Source organism: Taurulus bubalis, assembly GCF_910589615.1.
Source record: "Taurulus bubalis genome assembly, chromosome: 5".
Classification (NCBI taxonomy): domain Eukaryota; kingdom Metazoa; phylum Chordata; class Actinopteri; order Perciformes; family Cottidae; genus Taurulus; species Taurulus bubalis.
This window is the reverse complement of record NC_136593.1, coordinates 15,426,470-15,446,942: the sequence shown is the minus strand read 5'-3', so window position 1 is coordinate 15,446,942 and position 20,473 is coordinate 15,426,470. Positions and strand designations below refer to the sequence as shown.

The window sequence follows — 20,473 nt, the reverse complement described above, 5'->3', positions numbered from 1 at the left end:
CCAGACCTTTGCATGAGGAAATTATCTCTAAGTGGACATCGCTAAATTATAATTCCCTGCTTTAAAGGATGTTTTCAAAGTGGTTTGATTGGTGTTTTTCTTCCTCTAGACAAGTGTAAGTTCAACGGTGTCTGATATCAAAGGATGTGCATGGCATGTTAATGAATAAGGGGAAATTTGTGGAACACAAGTATGTAGCAGCAAGAACTGCTATTGGATGTTTAATGTTGTTGTGGTCATATTTCAAGCAATATTTGTGTGCTGTTAACATTTAGACATAGACATTACCCAGTGTTGGGCACTAGTTTGACCACCTTTCTTAATTGCATGGTGGCAGTTTGTTCGTGGCTATGAACACACAATGTTGGATTATGTTTAAATGCTCCCAGACAGTGTAGTACACGCTGTAGTGCAAGGCAGATGGATATTTATATGATAGTAAGGTGCTCGATTGTCCATTGATTTCAGAATGATTTATCAATAACAAATTAATATGCATTCCAATTTACATTATAGTATTTATTATATTATTAAATCATTATAAAATATATAAAAGGCCTATATATTCATATTAATGGTATTGACTTGAAAAAAAGCTTTGATAGTGTTAAACTACTCTTGCTAAGTTGCTGCAGCTTAGCTTGCTACATTTTCTCTGGGTGGTAGCTTCTGTGTAGTGAAGCTGTATTTAAGCCAGAGTAACAAAATGGCCGTGGTAGTTTTTTTGAGGCAGTAAAAGGTAATTTCTTCCTAGTGCTTTTGCCATATCCAACGTTTAGATTCTCTTGATCTGGACTAATAATAATAAACACAAACTAGAGTAGAGAAGGACAGAACCAACCCTTCCTTTGTAGATTGCAGTCTGGTGCCAATTATCCTGATTGGACAGGGCCTGCTGTGTAAAGGTGATTACATCCCACACACCATCAGGTGTGGGACCACATGAAAGACCTGAAATAAGAGATGGGTAGTGGGGGGGTCCAGGGAATTTGGCATTGGTCTAGTCCAGCTGTTATTCACTCAACAAAATTGGAGTTTAGTGTTGTTCACAGCCAGACTAATTGAAATCGGATTCCTTCACAAAATGCTGCACCATTTCCAAAAGTGGTAAAGCAGAGTGTTTTCATTCCCCTGATGCTTGCACTCATCTTGATTTTACAAGGAGGTTCATAGTAAAAACAAATATGTGGGATGTGTTACTTTGGTGGAAAGGCAGCCAATTCATCTTGAAGGATAGCAGTGGAAACGCAGAAGATTAAGTTCAGGCCAGATTTAAAAAAGCATACAAGTGTTTCCAGAGGCAACAAAGTTAACCACTCAATAATATCAGACATGTACAAGTATTTTCTCCTGTAGCCCAAGGCCAAATGTTGAGTAAAAGCTGCGAGCACAAAAGCTTTATAAAAGGTGCTCTCCTTATACATTTTATGGAAAGTATCTGCTTCAAAACTCCCAAGATGTGCTTATGGTGCACAGATATACTCTATGATAAACAGCATGATAAGCCACAGCTGTCACTTCCATCCAAATATGGTATTGCATACATAAAGTGAAACCTCTACTCTCCATATCTGCCTCACTTGCTTTTGTTTAGACAAGTTGCTATAAACGTCCGGCCATATAGCAGGAGCTAACCACAGCATTTAAACTCACCAGCTTTCAGTGCTTCTTCAGCCCTCTCCTTATATAGACCTTGATCATCAGTTTGTTTGGCTGCATCATCTCATTTCCTCCAGAGAGGCTGACAGCGAGCCCCTCTAAACGGGCAGCACTTGGGGTCCGGGAGGTCACTGGCTGCAGTGGCCTTTTAGCTGGGCCCTTTTGTCTTTGGGAGAGCCCCTCTGTTCTTCCTCTCCTAATATTGCCACACTTCCTTCTCTTATTATTAGCAGCTAAAGTCCCAGTTGTCTGTAGAAGCCTGTGTTGTAAAATGCCCGACTACACTGAAGACCAGTCTGTCACCACTGACCCTATTGATCTTCTCCAACCACTGTGACATCTGCTAGGCACTAATTGAGAGAAGTTTCATGTGTACAACTGTCAGCCACTATTGTGCCAGACTGTTGTAAAACCAATTCTCTCAATGGCGTTAACAAGTCTGTGTTGTTTACGGGCAAACACCAGGCAGGTACTGAAAAGATATCAAGATACAAGTGCAAATAAATGTTTGTATTATTCTTTCCCATATGGAAGTTCAGCTATTAATGTGCTGACTGGGCCATATCTTGTTTTATGGATGATTTAATTAATCTGGAATAAATGTTTTAAAGAACGTTTTTCATTCCATTTAAATATTTTTTTTTATTTATTGGATATTTTGGGAAAGGCACTTATCTGATTTGTTGCTGAGGATTAGATGAAAAGATCAATACCACTCTCATATTTGTCCTATATCCTAAATGTCCTAAATATGAAGTTGGAGCCAGCAGCTGTTTAGCCTAGCTTAGCATAGAGATAAATCAAAAGCAAATAATTAAATTGTAATGAGAGATTTGTTGCATCAACTCAATTAATAAACGACTGAGAATGATTCTAACCTTGAACTACAAACGTCTATTTGGATTCATCATATCTCTACGACAGGGCATATGCCCTGCTGCCAGTCGTCTGCACTGTATAGCACATGTGCGTCAGATATCCCAGCACAGAGAGCCGACTGAAGGGCACACATCACCTCAGAGTTCAGGGGTCAAAAGGAGCCACACTTCCTGTTGCCTGCACTGTCGAACCCCTGCTGACTGCTTTACTGGCTCTCTCATTGTTCAGATTTATCATCCCTGCCATTGATGTGGCCTCTCGCAGAGGCCATTAAAGACCAAAGAGCATCACCCTAAACCAGATGTTTCACCTGACAAAGTCCTTTGTGCAGTCTGTCACTGAAACATACAAAGTGCATGAAAGACTGATGGGCTGGTGAACAAGGTTTAGATGTCACCAGCCAACATAAAGCACCCAAATGAAAGGATCTGTCCAGGTGTAAGGATTCCTGCTATGGTTTTAATTTGAACAACCACATACTCTATTAGAAAAAGTGTACATACAGTATATAATAAACTCATAGATGGAGGTAAAACATAAATCATTCTTTAAAATAATTAAGTCCAGGTCACATCATGCACATCTTAGACCTTTAACCCTTTCACAGTGTGTTTTCAGTTCATTAAAGTAAACTGTAAGCGTTTTGGTTGGTTTTATTCAGCATTACCCTGTCCTGTTGCCTCTTGTTGCAAAAAACAACATGGCGACGGCCAAAATGTCGAACTCGTAGCTTCAAAAAGAAGTTCACCAACAAAGGTCACTGAGACTACATTCACTTCTTATATAGTTTATGATTACATATTAACATGGCACACTTGGCACGACCAAATTAACTAAAGTAATGCCATAAAATAATCCTGTATTAGTCCTGCAGTGGGGAAATAAGGGATTACAGCAGCAAGAGATAGTAGTACAATAAGAAACAATTAATACATGTAAGTAAACAGTAAAACAGTAATACATAAATAATAATAATAATAATAAAGAGACCTCAACATAGCCAAAACCTCGGTCAACAAATATTTAACTGAATAATATTTTAAGACCTAAAAAGATTGTGAACTGGGAAGGGAATGTCCCCACTCCACCACCAACAGCCTAAAGACAAGTATAGCATACAACATACATTTCACCCATAATTTAGCTGTCAGACTCAACTATGCACTTTCTCGTTTTGGAGTTATTTTGGTGGATATGTGACGTGCTGTGGGAGAGCTCTGTGTTTGTTCAGGGTGAGCGAGAGTCCCCTAATGTCTGAGTAAAGAGACAGAGAAAGAGCGAGAGCTCGGAGACTCTGGGAAAGCCGTTGTGCAGAGAACCTGGTGTGGTCTGATGATGTGACATGAAAGCGCTCTTGTCATTCTGGAGTCAGGGTTGTAGGATCACCACCCTGCTGCTGCCTGCTGGGCTGCAGACGCGGGATGTGGCTGCAGAGGTTGAGGTGGGGGTGTGAGGGCTAATGTGATGACATCAACCCTATTAGGAGAGAGCATGTGGAGAAAAACAGCTGTACACAAAGAAGCACAGTGGTCAATCAGACCACTGTGCTTCTTTGGTCTGATAGAGAAGTGTTCCAGATGCCACTGTGGTAATGATATTAGCATCTAATCAAAGGCAGCAGTTCAGACGGATCTTAAAGTAGATGATGCACATTTATGCTTGTGATGGAAGTGAGGTTTCTCATTTGCCCAATATAGAGGAAGTGGTAGAGCAGTAAACAAGCAGTATTATATCTGACATTGAGATGAAATAAGACACTCTAAATGAAACCTCTTTCAGAAAGATATGTCAAATGAGGGAACATTTTGCTCAACTAATATTGATGACAAGTTGAAATCCTCATTCTCAATTAACACCTCTGGGTTCACAGCTGTGGTCGGAGACAGAGTGTGACTGACTAGGCATATATCCAATATGTGCTTCTGACAAAACAACACATCTTGTGCCGTTAGCAAGTAAGAAAAAAATCATATTGCACAAGTCTACAACTGCCTCGCAGGTTTGAGATTAATTTATTTTTCATATAGTCAGCAACATTGAAGTCAAGGAATAGTTTGATATTTTTGTTGTCTTTCTTGCTGAGTTAGTTGATGAGAAGATAGTTTCTTAATATGAAGCTACAGCCGTCAGCCAATTAGCTTAGCATAGTTTATCATAAATACTGGAAACAGGGGAAATATAATCCAACACCTTATTAACACATTACATATTGTTTCTTTAAACCGTACAAAAGCAGAGTATGTAATGTATCATTTCCCCCCCCAATGTTTCCACGCTATGCTAAGCTAACCGGCAGGAGAGTGGTATCAACCCTCTCATATAGGGAAGTCTGTGCTAGAAAGTTATTGGCGTATTTCTCTAAATGTTGAACTATACTTTTAAAGAAATACAGGAGGCATTGCCAAATCACAGCAGTATATATACATCCCACTATCCTCTGGTGATCTGAACTTAGCAACATGCATTACTCAGCCTTGCAGAGCAACAAACCGCTGAAAACCAGCCAAGAGCGTGGCCTGACTTCACTGTGTCAACACAAGCATTATCTGGGGTGTATTTGCTCTAGTTTGTCTGATGTATGTGTTTGCATTCAAATACAGAAGGTGAAAAGGCACCGCAGATAACAGAATAAGAATTATGTAATTAATAGAGCTGATAAAAAGATACAGGGGTGAGTGAGCACTGTTATATGAGCTGATGAAGTGCTGAGTTGAACCCAGTGCATACATTTTCATATACATCTAATCGTGGCTGTTATCGTAGAAGATACAAATAAGCTGTTTTCCTGCATATTTTATAATTTCTCAGGTATTGTCAGAGTTTTAGTTAAGTTTGTTTCTTGTTTAAGTCAAAGACTTTCACTTTTGTCGGGGGTCAGGCCCTGTTTTTGAGGGAGAATTGATGGCTGTGGTGGGAGGGGACGAGTCACAAGGGGACACAGAGGTGACAGATCTCAATGTCAGAATAATTAGCAACACAGTGGTCAGTCTGTGTTGTGAGATGTAAAAGCTGCTGTTCGGGCCTGCAGCTACAGACCCCATGGTGCCACGGGTCACCGCCGCCGCCACGGCCATAGAGTTGCCGACATCACAAGATCTTTGCTTGTGTGTGTGTGTGTGTGTGTGTGTGTGTGTGTGTGTGTGTGTGTGTGTGTGTGTGTGTGTGTGTGTGTGTGTGTGTGTGTGTGTGTGTGTGTGTGTGTGTGTGTGTGTGTGTGTGTGTGTGTGTGTGTGTGTGTGTGCCTTTGTGTCTCTGCATTATAGATTGCATGCTCAATCATTCAAATTTGGGCCAAATGAGTCTGATGCTTCTCTTTTCTTTCCCCAAAACCTTTTTTTGTTTGATTTTTACTTTAATTTTAACAAACGATTATTTTCATCATCAAGTAATCTGACGATTAATTTCTTAATAAATTGATAATCGTTTCGTATATAAAATGTAATCGAAATAATATTATAAAAGCAAAAGTGAAAGAGGCTGGAACCAACACATTTTAGTATTTAGCTTTTGTGCTTAAAATATAACAAAAAATGTCATAAGAGTTGCTGATAGATTTTCTGTTAATTGGCTATTTGATTAATTAATTAATCTTTCAGCTCTAAAGGATATAGACTATATATAAAGAATCATTTTCTAGCTCTGCCAGTCAAAATAGCTCTGAAACAACATTTCAGTTAACTATCAATTCCTTAGCAAATATGGTGTGTAAATAACAAGACATTGTTTATGCTATTCCACATAATCACAATATACTACTGAGATAGCCTGTCGCCAAAGTGGACTGAACTGCATTGTCAAGCCAGGCTGCGAGCATAGCTGGAAAAATCCTTGTCAACATTTAACTTTCAATAGTGACACCAGTATTTTTTTTCCCACGCTGCATCCTGCCTGCCATTTTCCCTCGTTACGCAGCTGGTTCAGCCGGTCTAAAGTCAGATTGATCTGAGTTCCCATGCTCTGCCTTGGGTTCAACAGACATCTCTCCCGCTTCCTGACTCATCAAGCAAATCAAGTCTTCAGTCATTCAGTCCTTTACATCCTTGTGAAGCCGAGAGGGCGTGTCAGCAGGTAGAGGAGGGACAGCCGGCCTTGAGGCCAGCCAAGATCCAGGAAGATTGCACAGGCAACACGTACAGGAAGGTTTATTCAATCTGGGGACTGGATGGTGACTGTGGAAAATTACAACTAACAAAACGTTCTCCAGCTGAGAACTGAACTGTTACAGTTCATGATGTTGTGATGCTGTGGGTCCTTTAATTTAATTTTCCCACCACTCTGACCTCCTCAGCACATCTAATACATGTCACAAAACATCGAAGTGTTCCCAAGCATTCATGTGTGTGTGTGTGTGTGTGTGTGTGTGTGTGTGTGTGTGTGTGTGTGCAAACAAGTCTTGTCATGTGATAGACTCAGTCTTGCCATTGCATTAGACTGCTAATCAGTTTTAAAATACTGTTGTCAGATGAGACCAATCACAGGGTCCAACTACTGTCTGACTCTCTACCCTCTTACACAGAAGTGTGACTTTCATTAAAGTAACTCAACTATAATCTACTAAATAATCACTGGAAGAGTCCAGTTAAAAATTTAAACTCTGTGTATAAATTAAAGTGATTGTTCATTTCAGGGAACTGTTCTGCCACACAATGACTAATCTGCACTTTTAAAACAGTGTTTTTGTGACAAGTCACCCAACCTGTCTAGCTTTCTTGTGCACCATTGAATCAGCTAACTGATTATAACTAAGTCAAAGGCTGAAATTCCGGTTATGACATTGTAAAACTGTAAAACTGACAACTGTTTAAGTTTCACTCTGACTTGGTCCAGAATGTAATTATACAGATGGCATCACACATCATGGGTTATTCAAAATGGTATTAAAAGAATATCAGATGCAATAAAATGTAGAAATAATATAGGACTATAAAAATAACTATCGCAAAAAATACAAGTTAGTTGACAGAGCTTTAATCTACAACCATTTAGATGATTAATGGATCGTTTAACAATTTTTTCTGCAAAGTTGCCAAACGTGTTGGTTCCAGCTTCTAAAATGCAGCAATTGTGCTTTTTTTCTCAGTTTTTTCTCATTATGAATTCAATATCTTTGGATTTTTGAAGAAAAAAAAAGCATGGAACAAAGCATGGAAACTAAAAATGTCTTTTTGGGCTCTTTTGGGGTATTTCTCAAAAAACAGCTCATTAGAGTAATGATGAATGACAAAAACATTTCAAAACCTTAAAAAAGTCCAGCAGTGACACCTCAGATGTTCACTGCTATGATGTTATGAGCACCAACATACAGTAGCTTCACAGCGATCAGTATTCAATCCAACGATTCAAATGGACCAAAAACTATTGGACCAGCACCGTGTGTGCTGGGAGGGAGTGAGGAGGTGAAAGGGTCTGAATCATTAAACTCTCCGTTTAATATTTGACTCCATGAGTTGTACTGAGGCGTTCACTCAGTCATGTGGTCTGCATTAAGACTGACAGCTTTGTTTAAAATCAACAGTAGTCCAGGTGCGGCAGACAGCCATCTGGTGCCTGCAGTAGCCCACCTTCACTGTGCCGTGTGTTGACACAGGGGCCACGAGGAGGACACGTCTCTCTGCCAGCCAGGAGCTTTTAAATCTGCTAAAATACTGCTGCACTGGGAGGTTTGTTCTTTGGTCTCTGTTGGCTGCAAGTGTACTCTATAATAGTTTACACCAGATAACTCTGACCAGAGAGGTTGAGTGTATTTTAGTCTTGGGCCAAAGAAAAATAGGTTATGCAAGACCATGTTAATAGTTTGTGTGAAATACATAAGGAATTACACCACCCTGTGCACCATTTCCTGCATTCTTACTCATTTCCTAAACATAAATAATAATATTGTCAGTGAATTTGGTTGAGGGTGGAGGCATGTGTTCTCTCACATGATCATATTACCTCACCCTCTGACCCTCCCTTACCCACATGACGGGTTTTCCGCAGACCGATCAACCCATCTGATCCTCTGTGACACATGATTTGAACTTGGGTTACACAACACTGCTTTTTTCGACACGGCTGGCATCTCCTTGAAGAATGAAAGCACTTATTAAAAGGTTTGCAGTTGAGCAGTTTCAAAGATATTGCTGAAGCGTATTCACTGACTACATGCACATCTGTTTGTAATAGAGATTTCTACATTGAAACCGTGGTGGTTAAAGTGGTCCAAGATGACTAAAAGAAAGGTTAGAACTTGGAGTCATGCTGCAGTTTCTCTATATTCCAGCACATTAGAAATAAATCGCTGAAAATGTAAACAAACAACCGGAGGGGTATCATTATGATTATAATTTGTGTGACTGCATGGCCTCCAAGGACATTTTCTCTCATTTTTCTCAACATTTCTATTTACACTAGTCTGCTCTGGCATATATCAGGACAAGAGGTCACTAAACAAGTTCAGCCGTCATAACAAATTATCCATAGCCAGACACAGTGGGAGAGCAAGTCAGCCATGGCCAACTGGTTAGACAGCAACATAAAGCAACTCTGCACAAACAAATAGCACATCTTTATTAACAAATACCTGCCAGGGCCTGCTCTGATGGGACAAAGTTAAAATGCTAATAGTTTAGCTTTTTTTTTGCAGTGAATTGAAAGGACATCATCCGATTGAGAAGATGAGCTGGAGGGGGATGTCAGCAGGAAGTGAAAATGTCAGAGAGAAAAAAGAGTTGGAGGAAGCGGGAGACTGAGAGATCTTTGAGACCACACAATGTCTGCTTTCTGTCTGTCCTCTCAGCCCATCTTAGACTGAAGAAGGACTCTATTGTGTGGACGTCGAGCAAGGGTTTTCTGTCTGGAATTGCGGAAGGACAGTTAGTGGAGCGACCATGCTGTGGAGCACCACAGGAAGACAACTTATCAAGGTCACTCTTCTGACCCCGGTTTCCTGCTCACCAGAATCACCAATTGTGTGGCCGAACAGCTCACAGGCATGTCAGAATTCTGACGACTGATTACAACCCAGACTCTCCACGTTCACTCACATCCTAAACTGTGCTAGTATTCATCTCTCTCCTGGTATTGTATTCCTCGTCAGCATAGGCGCTTTCCCTTCCCACTCCTTCCTCATAGTGGGGGATTTATGTCTCCTCTCTCTACCTCCTCTTATCTCTCCACACCTTGAGTTCATTCGACTATGAGCCAGACAAGCCCTCTCTCCCACACCACCGAAGTCTGTGATGCTTCCTGTGTCTGCGATATTTGGGTAAGACAGAGGTTGCATTACTTCCCCAATATTTGAATGTCAGTCACGTGAGCTATTTCCAGACAAGAATGATGGAGAAAATATCATGGCAGATATGGGCATTTACAAATCACGCATCTTATGCCCATGGATAGTTTTTAAGAAGATCACATGTTGGTTACTTTGGGTAAAAAGGCCCCATTAAGCCCTAACACCAGAAGACATTTGAGTGTGTGAGTGTTCTTATCAGCAAAATGACATGTTTCTACTGTATCAAGGTATACAATGTGACTGAATGTTTGTGTGTGAGAAAGTGTGAATATGTGTGTTTGGCAGTAAAAGTGTGTGTTTGACTTGCAGGAGGGGATGTCTCGCCTGTGTGACTATAAACACACATTGGGCCATGTGGTTGTGAATGGACTTCACAAAACAAGAAATGCGGGGCGCTTGTCACCAGATGTGGCTTAGGCATCTTCACAGGCTTTGTTTGGAAAGCCTTCTTGTGGTATTTGTTGTAACCATTTCCAAATGTTTCCAGTTTTAGCCCTGCAAAGTGAGATAAAGGGCTGCAAGATGATAGAGTTGAATCTACATATAGCTGTATAAACAAAAATAAATATGAGTCTCTGACCCATTGTCACAAGCAATTGCCTTTTCCTTGTGGGCTTTAACTTTTTTTAGACAGATGGGAAACTGCTTCTTTATGCAAGTGCTGAAACATGAGGCTCTGCAAGAAATAGAAAAGCCATTAATTGTCTCCAGAGGAGCTAATGTTTTTTCCGTCCTCTTTACTGTGGTGTTTTTCTCTACTTTTTCCAGAGGTTGCAGGCTCTGCTCTGTGAACGTGTTGGCTGCAGGCTCTGCAAAGGCTCACGGCAACACTGACTGAGCCAATTGTGGGTGAACTGGAAGGTGACACAACACAGGCTCAGGCAGGTTCCGACTCACATGCAAATACAACAAATTAATAGTAATAATAGATGGAGAATAATGGAACTACATTCCAGAGGTGGTTGTTTATTCAATCTTAAAAATAAATAATTGTAATATAAAAGACATTAAGAAATAGTTGTAATGCAGGAAAAAGCTAATGGAAGCTCTAATGCTATTATGCATATGGTGAATTGAATATATATGGATTGTACACATCGGATCACAGGAAAGAGTAATATCATAATAGTGCAAATAAGTAAAATAGATTTTCTGTACGGAAGCAGTTGATACAGAAAACTGCTGATTTTGCAGAGAGCCAATATGATGTCATGTCTGTAAAAGCAAAGGTTGAACGTTGATGAAACGTTTCATGATCATGTAGGAATAGTTCAATCTTGTATCTATGCTGTTGTAAACAACCACTGAATCACATAAGCACAAGGCACAGTGTGCTATTTTGGCCTCTAATGAGGCAGTTTTATTTATGCCATGGAGTTGTGGGTTTGCTTGTAAAGACGTGTGTTTTAGTGAACAGAGGAAGTAGGGTCTGACCTAAGAGGCCCTGTTTGACCATGAGAACCAAACCAAAGTCCTGTGGGATATTTCGCCTCTGTCATCTCGTCTGTTATGATTCCCATGAACCTCGTTGTCCGGTTTATAGTCAGCAAAAGAAAGGACAGCTGTGTGGTTTCTAAATAAAGCTTGTGTGAAGATCCCCTGATCCCCCTTGTTCAAATATTATCTGGTCACAGCAAGGAGAATATTACAGTGTCATGTACAGTATATGTATGTATTTCACAGTAGGCTATAAAAGGAGATGATGAGTGATGGGAAATATTTGTTTTTATTCTGCCCAGGTTATAGAGGGGGAGTTGTCCCCAAAAAGAAAGAAAGAATACAAAAAAAGACATTAAGTCATTCCTAACAGTCATTCTTCAGACTGCAGACTGCAGGCGCAATACCCCCACGCTTCACTTCCTGTCCCGCTCTTTGCGAGCTGATAATCGGAGTAGCCTGTTAGTGTGTGCACATCTCAGCAGTCGTCATCAGTAACAAAGTGAGAAATAGATTGTCTCTATCTGTGACGGAGCATTTTTCTAGCAGACAAGCTTTTAATAATCCACAGATATGGAAGCAAACACCGCTGGGCAGCTGTCCAGGTATTTTAAACTCTGCACAGCTTCATGGACATTTTGTTTGATACAGATAGGCCGATTTATGAGACAATGGGTTCCTGGGCTCTGAGGCCTAAAAGCTCTTTCGGTAGACCATGTACAACAGCACAATAACTACATTTTACAGCCTGCATACACACAATTAACACAACAGCATATCAGCATATTCACCTGCATCTCAGTACAGATTTACAGCACAGGGACCCTCAAAGCAATTGCACGATAACTAGAAATACATTCGCCTGTATCTCAACAACACAAGATTTAGCAGGTACACCAGCCAACAGACAACAGGCTGCCCACACACACACACACACACACACACCCACACACACACACACACACACACACACACACACACACACACACACACACACACACACACACACACACAGACCATGAAACCATGAAAACTGCTGAACTATGTTATCGTAAATCCTCAATATTGTTATGAGAATGGGGTGGGATCGTATTAAGAGATCAAGATTTTTGTGATTACATTTTTTTAAGCATAAAAACAAGAGAGAACAAAGAGTGGTGTGAATTGCTAATAATTTAGTGCATTTTAATTCTCAATTTAATGTAAACCTGGACAGGTGAGAGGCGGACTCCTCCCTTCGCTATTACTGATGGGGAAGAGTCAGAAACATTTTGGAAACAGATTGCAGGCTATAATCGAGAGCAGATATTTTGGGTTTGTATCATCTTCAGGTTTAATAAATAATCCAAACTAAGCATGGGTCAACGTCTGGGTGGTGCTACATTTAGCACAATGTGCGGTTGTCAATCATACTCAAGTTGACCTTATTCTGACCTCACATGTGTCCTGTCTGAAAAGTCACAGTTTAATAGCCAAGGCCCTCTATCGACCAGTTTCAATGGGCAAGGCCGACAATTCGAATGGGAATGGACATTTTAGCCTACACAAGCTCTTTCTTGATATATCTAAATGGGACACCAATAAGCTATTCAAAATAGTGTTTTTATCTTCATGATAGGATTCTCACCTGTCCCAGTTAAAGACTGACACTACAACGTACAAAGGAGCATATAGTATAGTGATACATAAAAATAAAAGATCAGTCAATGAAGGTTGTCTGGCATGCATAATATTTCAACGAGCATTATTCGACAAGTAGCTCCCTCAGCCCCCCATGCATTTGTAGATTGGTCTGTAGACTCATGACATATGATGAAGAGAGGCCCCCTAGACAGATCAAAGGTAGACAATAACAACATTATAGAGTCTTCATGAACTATGACTCATAAATGCAAAGTTAATAATAGCGCCCCCCTGGGCCATTTGGCCGCTGGGCCCGGTGCACTACGACATGAAACCCTTAAATTTCAAATGATGCATGAACTTGACGAATCAGTCCCCTGACATCTAGATGCAGTATATGTCTAGATATTGGTAAAGACATCCATTAAATCTGCTGTGCAGCAGGTAAGCCATGGAGTTTCATACTGGTTAAATGTGATAACTGGGCGTAAAACACCATTCATTTCTGATTTCTTCCTCTCATTAGTTGTTCACCTGGACAGAGCATGACCTCTATACACTATAGCTCTGTTCACTCTTTTCCCATGAGCACTTTTGCTGTTAACATATTTATTCACATTAGTGCAGTGAAGGGGTACAATGGTCGATTACATCTCAAAAGTCCTACATTGAAACGATTAGAACAACTGTACTCAGCAGCACAAACATCTGCATCCACTATCCCGCAGTGTTCAGGCAAGGAACCTCGAAGCCCACTTTTTTGTGTAACTGTTAACTGAGATGAATGTAAGGTCCTTTTATTAAGTGCACAGAGCAATAGTCCTTAATATGCCTTTCTATGACAGTTGCAGCAGGATTTGACAGGTAGCCGCTCTAATTAGAGCTTGTTTCTCTCAACACACACGAAGCACAGAGATGAGGACACATGGCCTATCTTCTCCTTCTGTTTACTGAAGGGATAATTACAACGTGGGTGATGAGAATGAGGGATTAGTGATGATGAGTTCATGCTCACAGCACCCAGGACTATCAGTGAGGACAAGGAAAAAGAAAATCCTCACCGCCGCTTTTAATTAACAGGAAGTTTGTTGTGTGTCCGCTACATTAGACTGGGCCACCCTGTAAGTGTGCGATGCCTCAGCAGATCCGCTTCAGATCATCTTTGTTTATGGCAACTGATATATGCCAGAGAGTCTCACTTGCTCTATTCCAACTGTGGGTGGCACCCATCCTTTATAGTTTGAGAGGGAAGGTATTTTATTAATCTGTGAAGGAGGGCAAACTCTTGAGCAATCTTCCTGGAGCTTCTTTGGCTATGTGTCTACCTTAATTAAAATGTCCCTCGGGGTTTGGTGCATTAACAAAGTGTGTACAGGCTCACAGGATAATGCAGTCGTGAATGCTGACTAATTGCCATTATTTACACAATAATATCTTGGCTTGTAACGGGAACATTTGTATTTTAGATACAAAGCATTATGGTGGACCCCAACTATCACGCCATCACACACAGCTCCTGTTCACATGTCTGATTAATGAGGACTGATATTTAATGGTGGTCAGAGCATTGAGGGCAAGTAGTAGAGGTTAGCACTCCAGACCACGAGAAGAATGAGATAAAAAAAAATCAAAATGCACTTGTCTTAAGGTAGGATGAGGTCACCTGAACGTTTTCAGGAAAACTCTTTTTCAAGGACGTGTGGAGAGAATCTGCATATACATGCAGATTCTCTCCACACGTCTGATTGGTGATGAGCTGCTGCTTGAATTCTCCCTTCCACTGAACAAACACATCACTGACGCAAGTTTCACCCACTAGATATATTTGTATGGTGCTATTCTAAGAAATAATGCTTATGCTTTACACAAGTAAATTCTCAACTCAACATATTTTAACCAATACACTGGCTTCAACAACTGGCTTCTTGCATACAGTTTTCTGCCTGTTAGCTGTGGTGGTTTAGTCTAATTGGGATGATTGTTCATTCTAATATGTATTAGTGTAACCTCAATTTACAGTAACGATGGATTAATTTACTACCATTAATGATGCTTGACGTCTACTACTCTCCATACATATCGTACATGGCAGGCGCTCCTGCTATGGACATATGCAGTGTGGAGACTATGTGCTGTTGAGATGAGTAATGGCTGGATCCTTTGCTTCCTCTCTCTTCTCCTCTCAACTACTCTCCCTGAATGATTCTCAGTCAGCTGGGGAAGGTGATGTATTGATGCACTTAAACAGCTGCAGAACCAGCATGTGCTATAATGATTATTGATCAATAATTATATCATCAATTATATCATCAGATAATAATAATAAGAGGAATAATCCACAGTATAGAGCCAGAAAAAGCTCTGGAAAAAGTGAACATAGATTATTTGTTCCAAGTTCTCTTAGCAAAGATATTCAACGTTTCTATCATGGGTTGTCACACAATTTTACAAACTTGTGTGAATGTTATTGTGTCCTGATAAGTGACATACCACCAGGAGACCTAGATAATAAGGCTAGACTAGCGCACCCACTAAGAGCCATCTCTCTTCTGTAACCTCCCATGCCCTTGGTATCAGACATGATTGGTGAGGCTGCAGCAGGGAGCATGGGAATCAACACATCCTTTTTTTGGGAATGTTTTATCTTTATAATGTCTGGTGCCATTTCTCATTTGAATTGATGGACAAAGTGAATATGTAAAGCCAAAGGTGAAGTGATCATTAGCTTATCTTGGCGTTAATGTCTCTTTGCACCAGTGTTGTTTTTTACCCTCCTCAGTGGGCCTAGAGCTGATAGTACCATTAACCAATGTGTGTGGATGAGTTGGTACCACCTTTAGACCACAATAAGGACCAAGTTAAATGAAGCAGGGGGCTGTTAGTGGGATGGCATGCTTCATAAAGTAAAGGGAAGAGTAAACCTCCCCATCTGCAACCAGCTGCTTCACCTCTTTCTGCATGGACACATGGGAAATGACCTCATCAGGCACACAGTGCAGTGTTGATACAGCCTCTGTTTCTGGCCTGTAAATAGCTCCGTTGCCCTGTTTATAGCCTCTCCAAAGGATTTAACTTTTTGTTGAGTAAGAAGAGATGTTTTTTTTTGAGAACACTGAGTCTCTTGGTATCTAACAAGTGTGCTCCAAGATATGATCTAAAATGGACTTTACAAACTCGATTGCCCTTATTAGTCCTGGAATGACTGCACGTCTGCTTCTCTGTGATATCATTGTGCTGTTTAATTTATCTTTTCTATGATAAACCAACTAACCATTCATTCACCATGTCTGCCCAGAGAATTCAATTTCTAATGAAAACAAATTAATCTTCATTCCATTGCTTTACCGGCAGTCATAGCCTGCTTTAATCCGGCGGTCCGGAATCACTGTCGAACTGTAATGAGCTGTAATGAAACTCAGATGACTGGCGGAAGCTTCATTCAAATAAAGAAAACTGTGTTTGTGTGTCTTCTGGGAATTAAAAATTATATCAACCAAACATACATTTCCTTTGTCACATGCAAGACATTAAAGAACAATACGTAGAGTTTAAATTATGAGAACATCTTTATTTCCATTATCTTATTCACAGCATATACGAAATGAAAAAACAGTCAAATAAAAAATAAAGTGACTCTGAGGATTGTCCAATCTTGACATGGCTTTGTGTCAGACGTAGCCAAGGATATCTTTGCAGATGATGGGCTGTCGGCTACGTGATTTCAAGAGGGCTGCAAAGTGGAAAAAATCGGAGTCCATCTCATTAATGCCGGAGTAGGACTGGTGGAAAAAAGGGACTTTGGGCTGCGATGCCACGACTGGACAGGACAGGCGTTTTGAAGCATTTGCAGTTCTGTTAATGTGTGCAGATTCTGTGGATCTCATCCTCACTCTGTCCTCGACACTCTTGGATAACCCAGCCAGTTTCCTCCTCATGTTGACAAAGAAACCGCCTCCCTGTCTACTGCTTGGATTTGGCTTCAGCTCAGTGGACTCGGGACAATCTGGTAAGTCCATCCAGTTCTGTATGAGGTCTGCAAAGCTGTTGTCACCAAGAACCAGCGGTTGGCGGTTGCGTCCTCTGGTCAATAAAGAGTTTGTCCAGTCCTCGGGGTCGCTGACTTCAAACGACGTCCACCTCTCCAGACAGGCATCAGACGTGGATTTGGGTCGAACGCGTCCACTTGGTGCTCTGTTTGTGCGGAGGCAGGCTGAAGAGGACACCCGCACATTCCTGGTCCTCCTGAGAACCACCGCTTCGTCCTGCCATGACGCCTCTGAGTAACCTGAATCAAACTCCAAACTTTTCTGACTGCTGGGAGAGCCCAGGCCCAGCCTGAGGCTCAGGCCTGACCGGCTGCTAGAGTCGTCCTCGTCTTCCTCCAGATGACTCGCCAGGCAGCAGGCCGAGTCGTAAGTGCTGGTCGTGCTGGCGTCAGACATCCGCAGGCGTGTGCGCTGTTCTCGCTGCAATGCTCGCTGCTGACAGGCACGTGCCACTGCAGAGTGGCGCACTAAAGCTGGGAGTTGGGTGCTGAGGGGGCGCCTGGCTGCAGGGCAGGTTTTGCGTAGGTGTTTCAGGTCTTGCAGTGACCTCATCATGTACTGCATCTGCTCCTGTAAGCAGTCGCCTGAGTCACGCAGGCAAAGCTGAGGAGACAAGAGAGAGAGAGAGTAAACAAGTTGTCAATATATCAGCATTGACCATTTCTAAGCCTTCTATAAAAAAAAACTGCTGCAGAATGGATCTAATAATAGAGTTGAGTAAATGCAGCTTGTGGGCATGCCCGGGCATGCGAGTTTCAAAAAGACTGTTTGAAAGACTGTTTTATTGTAAGGTTGAAGGCCTGCCAACCTGCTGATCAAAGAATACAGGTCGTCAATAGACCGATTCCAACACAAAGCAAATTCACCTATTCGTTAATTTACTCAACCACACCACAAACGTTTGTGAACGCCCTATTTCCATTGACTCAGGCGTGATTCAACTGAAAACCCAGACGTTATTACAGGGAGAGCTGCACTAATGCCGAACCTCAACTATTCCTCTACATCCTGAGACAACTCCAGGGGCAAAGTAAAAACATCTGCAGTATATCAAGTGGTAACTGGGGTCTTGTGGATCTAGATTAAGCTTCAGGTCCTGCCTCTTTAAAACCTCTTGAAACCTGAGGCTCGTATATGGTTCTTTTTATACATCTTTATTTTAAGTAGTCATATGAACCCCAAATGAGTTATATTACTTGTATTATTTTATATCATTTTTTTCAGAATGTATTTTTGAGGCCCTTACCAACATCCAAAATACTAATAGGACACCTTTTTGGAAAGCTTAGGACCTAAATAATCAGAACATGCAACAAAAAAACACTGTAAAACCAAGCTTTGATATATTCGGAAGGTGTTTTAGTAAAAAAAAACGTGTCGTTCGGTTCAAAAATAGAAAGGTTACTTGTTTTATGACAGTGCATTGTCTCACCAGAGGCTGCTGGGTATTAAAATTTGCATAAGCCTTCCCCCTTGCTGTGTGAGGCGTTTCTAGAAACGTGGGGGGGCGTAAGTCACAGGAAGCGGATTTGTGAGACAGAGAAGAAAAAGAAACCTCCGGCCGATTTGTGATTTTACAGGTACTAATATTGAGTTCGTAAGGATTTTGATTACTTTGTTAGACTCCCACAAGCCTGTACGATTACTGAGATGTGTTTGTTAGGGAAATCCGACTTTGTAAAGGATATTTATCATGGATTTAGTGAAACCTTACGGCCGCCCCGGCAAGCTGGCGGAGCATCAGTATAGTCGGCGGAGTTTACGTAAATACTTAAACTTAACAGTTACTTTAATTATGTTTTACATCGTATGTATCTTCTCACAAGGGTTGTGGAACTGTAGAACTTTAAATGAAGTTAAACAACGATGTGGTTCTGGAGATAATTAAGGAAACGTTCAAACAAAATAAAATAAAAATTGTCCGAAAACGGGCACAGCGGCGCTGCTTTGCCTGCCGTGCTAAAAAGGCAGTGGGTCTGCCTATGAAATTCACCAGTGACACACTGAGGAATATAATACTCCTGTTTCCTCTCTGACTCACATTGCTGATTGGTCGGAATCAGCCAGTGAGCAGCGGTGGCTCACTCTCAAACTCAAACAGGGCATAAGAGATCATGTGACAGTGTGTGTGTGAGAGAGTTTACGGGTAGACGTGAAGCAAAGGAAGAAAGATGAGGTCCCATATTCTTTGTAGATACAGTCTAGCCTATATTTTGGTTCCCCACTAGATGCATGTTTATGCATGTCATATTAGCAAGTACTACCTATATCAAATTGTTTTCTTCATTTAAATCAGATTAAGAACAGCAATGCAACTTAGTGTGATTCTGCCATAAAAAAAGAGCTGAGCGAGGTGAGATGTGTGCGCACAAACATCTGAGGGGCCACAGGATACAGGTTCATATGTGGCCATAGAGGTCACGTCCAACACAAGCCAACAAAACTAATGTCAGTCCACTAACCTTTGAACCTATAAGGACATCTCTGCTCTGAGTCTACACAATCCATGTGAGTATTTGACCCTGCTGCAAGACCTTCTGCCCCCTGGCTATTCATCATAACTCTGTGAGATGTTGCAAGACCTTGAGAAAGTACCCAAGGCTTCGGTTTTATACAGCTATGGAGCCAACAAAGCAGGGTATGCGATGTGAAAATAAACTACTCATCAAAAGCAGTGAATGTCCGTTAAAGACCTCCACATGCTGCAGAATCAACTGTCATTATTTACTCCAACAACGCTGTTGTGTAGCTACTGGAGCTATGGAGCATCTGAGCATCATTGACCGTTCAGCCGTCTGCTGCCCTTGTTGTTTTCTCCATATGTTGGAACACAGCCGGACTTCTATTTAGGTTGCACTAAATATAGTTTATTTGTAATTTTACTCGCGCAAATGTTAGAGACAGCTGTGTGGAATTAAAGCGTCTCAGTTTGTTTTATGTTTTTTTATTTGTATTGTTAGTATAAAATAGATTAAGAGAACACGAACTCACCATCTCGTCTCCTCTCATCTGTACAGCTCAGATCCTGCAAGAAAAAGGATGAACCACTTTTAAAACAAGAGGAAAATGTCCCGGGATCGTCCAGAAGGAGTTGCGGACTGCGGAGTCAGCAGAGGGGAGGCAGATGTGTGCTGAGTGAAATGTTCAGCCCTGCTCGGCTCCTTTTTACAGCTCCGCGCTCTGCAGCCACTTGCGTCTGAATGAGCCAATCAGAGAGCAGGAAGCCTCCACGAGTCATTTACGATCCCACCTCTGCCTGCAGCCAAACACAGCTGCAAGAGATGCAGGGAAAAGGCCGCGATTCTAGAGAATAAAAAAGATATGATCCGTGTCCTTCTCCCTCTATACTTGAAACACTCGAGGGATTTTCCAAGATTAAACAAATGCTGTTTGTTACTAGGGACGTATTTGACTTCAAATCTGTCTCAAATGCATCTCACTTGATCTATTTTGTTGAATTAGGTGGAACATCACAATAAAAGATCATGCCTTGCTGTGGTCCCTTTGACAATCAGAATCAGAAACCGTTTATTTACCAGGAATGTTTACACAA

General features: G+C 41.3%; 1 protein-coding gene across 1 annotated transcript; it reads right to left on the bottom strand.

The window, feature by feature from the left end:
• Positions 1 to 16,468: 16,468 nt before the first annotated feature.
• LOC306737178 (PAK4-inhibitor inka2-like) lies at positions 16,469 to 20,047 on the bottom strand. Its single transcript, XM_079218882.1, has 2 exons — positions 19,912 to 20,047; positions 16,469 to 17,523 (listed from the first exon to the last, which is right to left on the bottom strand). The coding sequence occupies exons 1-2, from the start codon at positions 19,927 to 19,929 to the stop codon at positions 16,543 to 16,545; spliced, it is 999 nt and encodes a 332-aa protein (XP_079075008.1). The 5' UTR covers positions 19,930 to 20,047; the 3' UTR covers positions 16,469 to 16,542.
• Between the last annotated feature and the right edge of the window lie 426 nt (positions 20,048 to 20,473).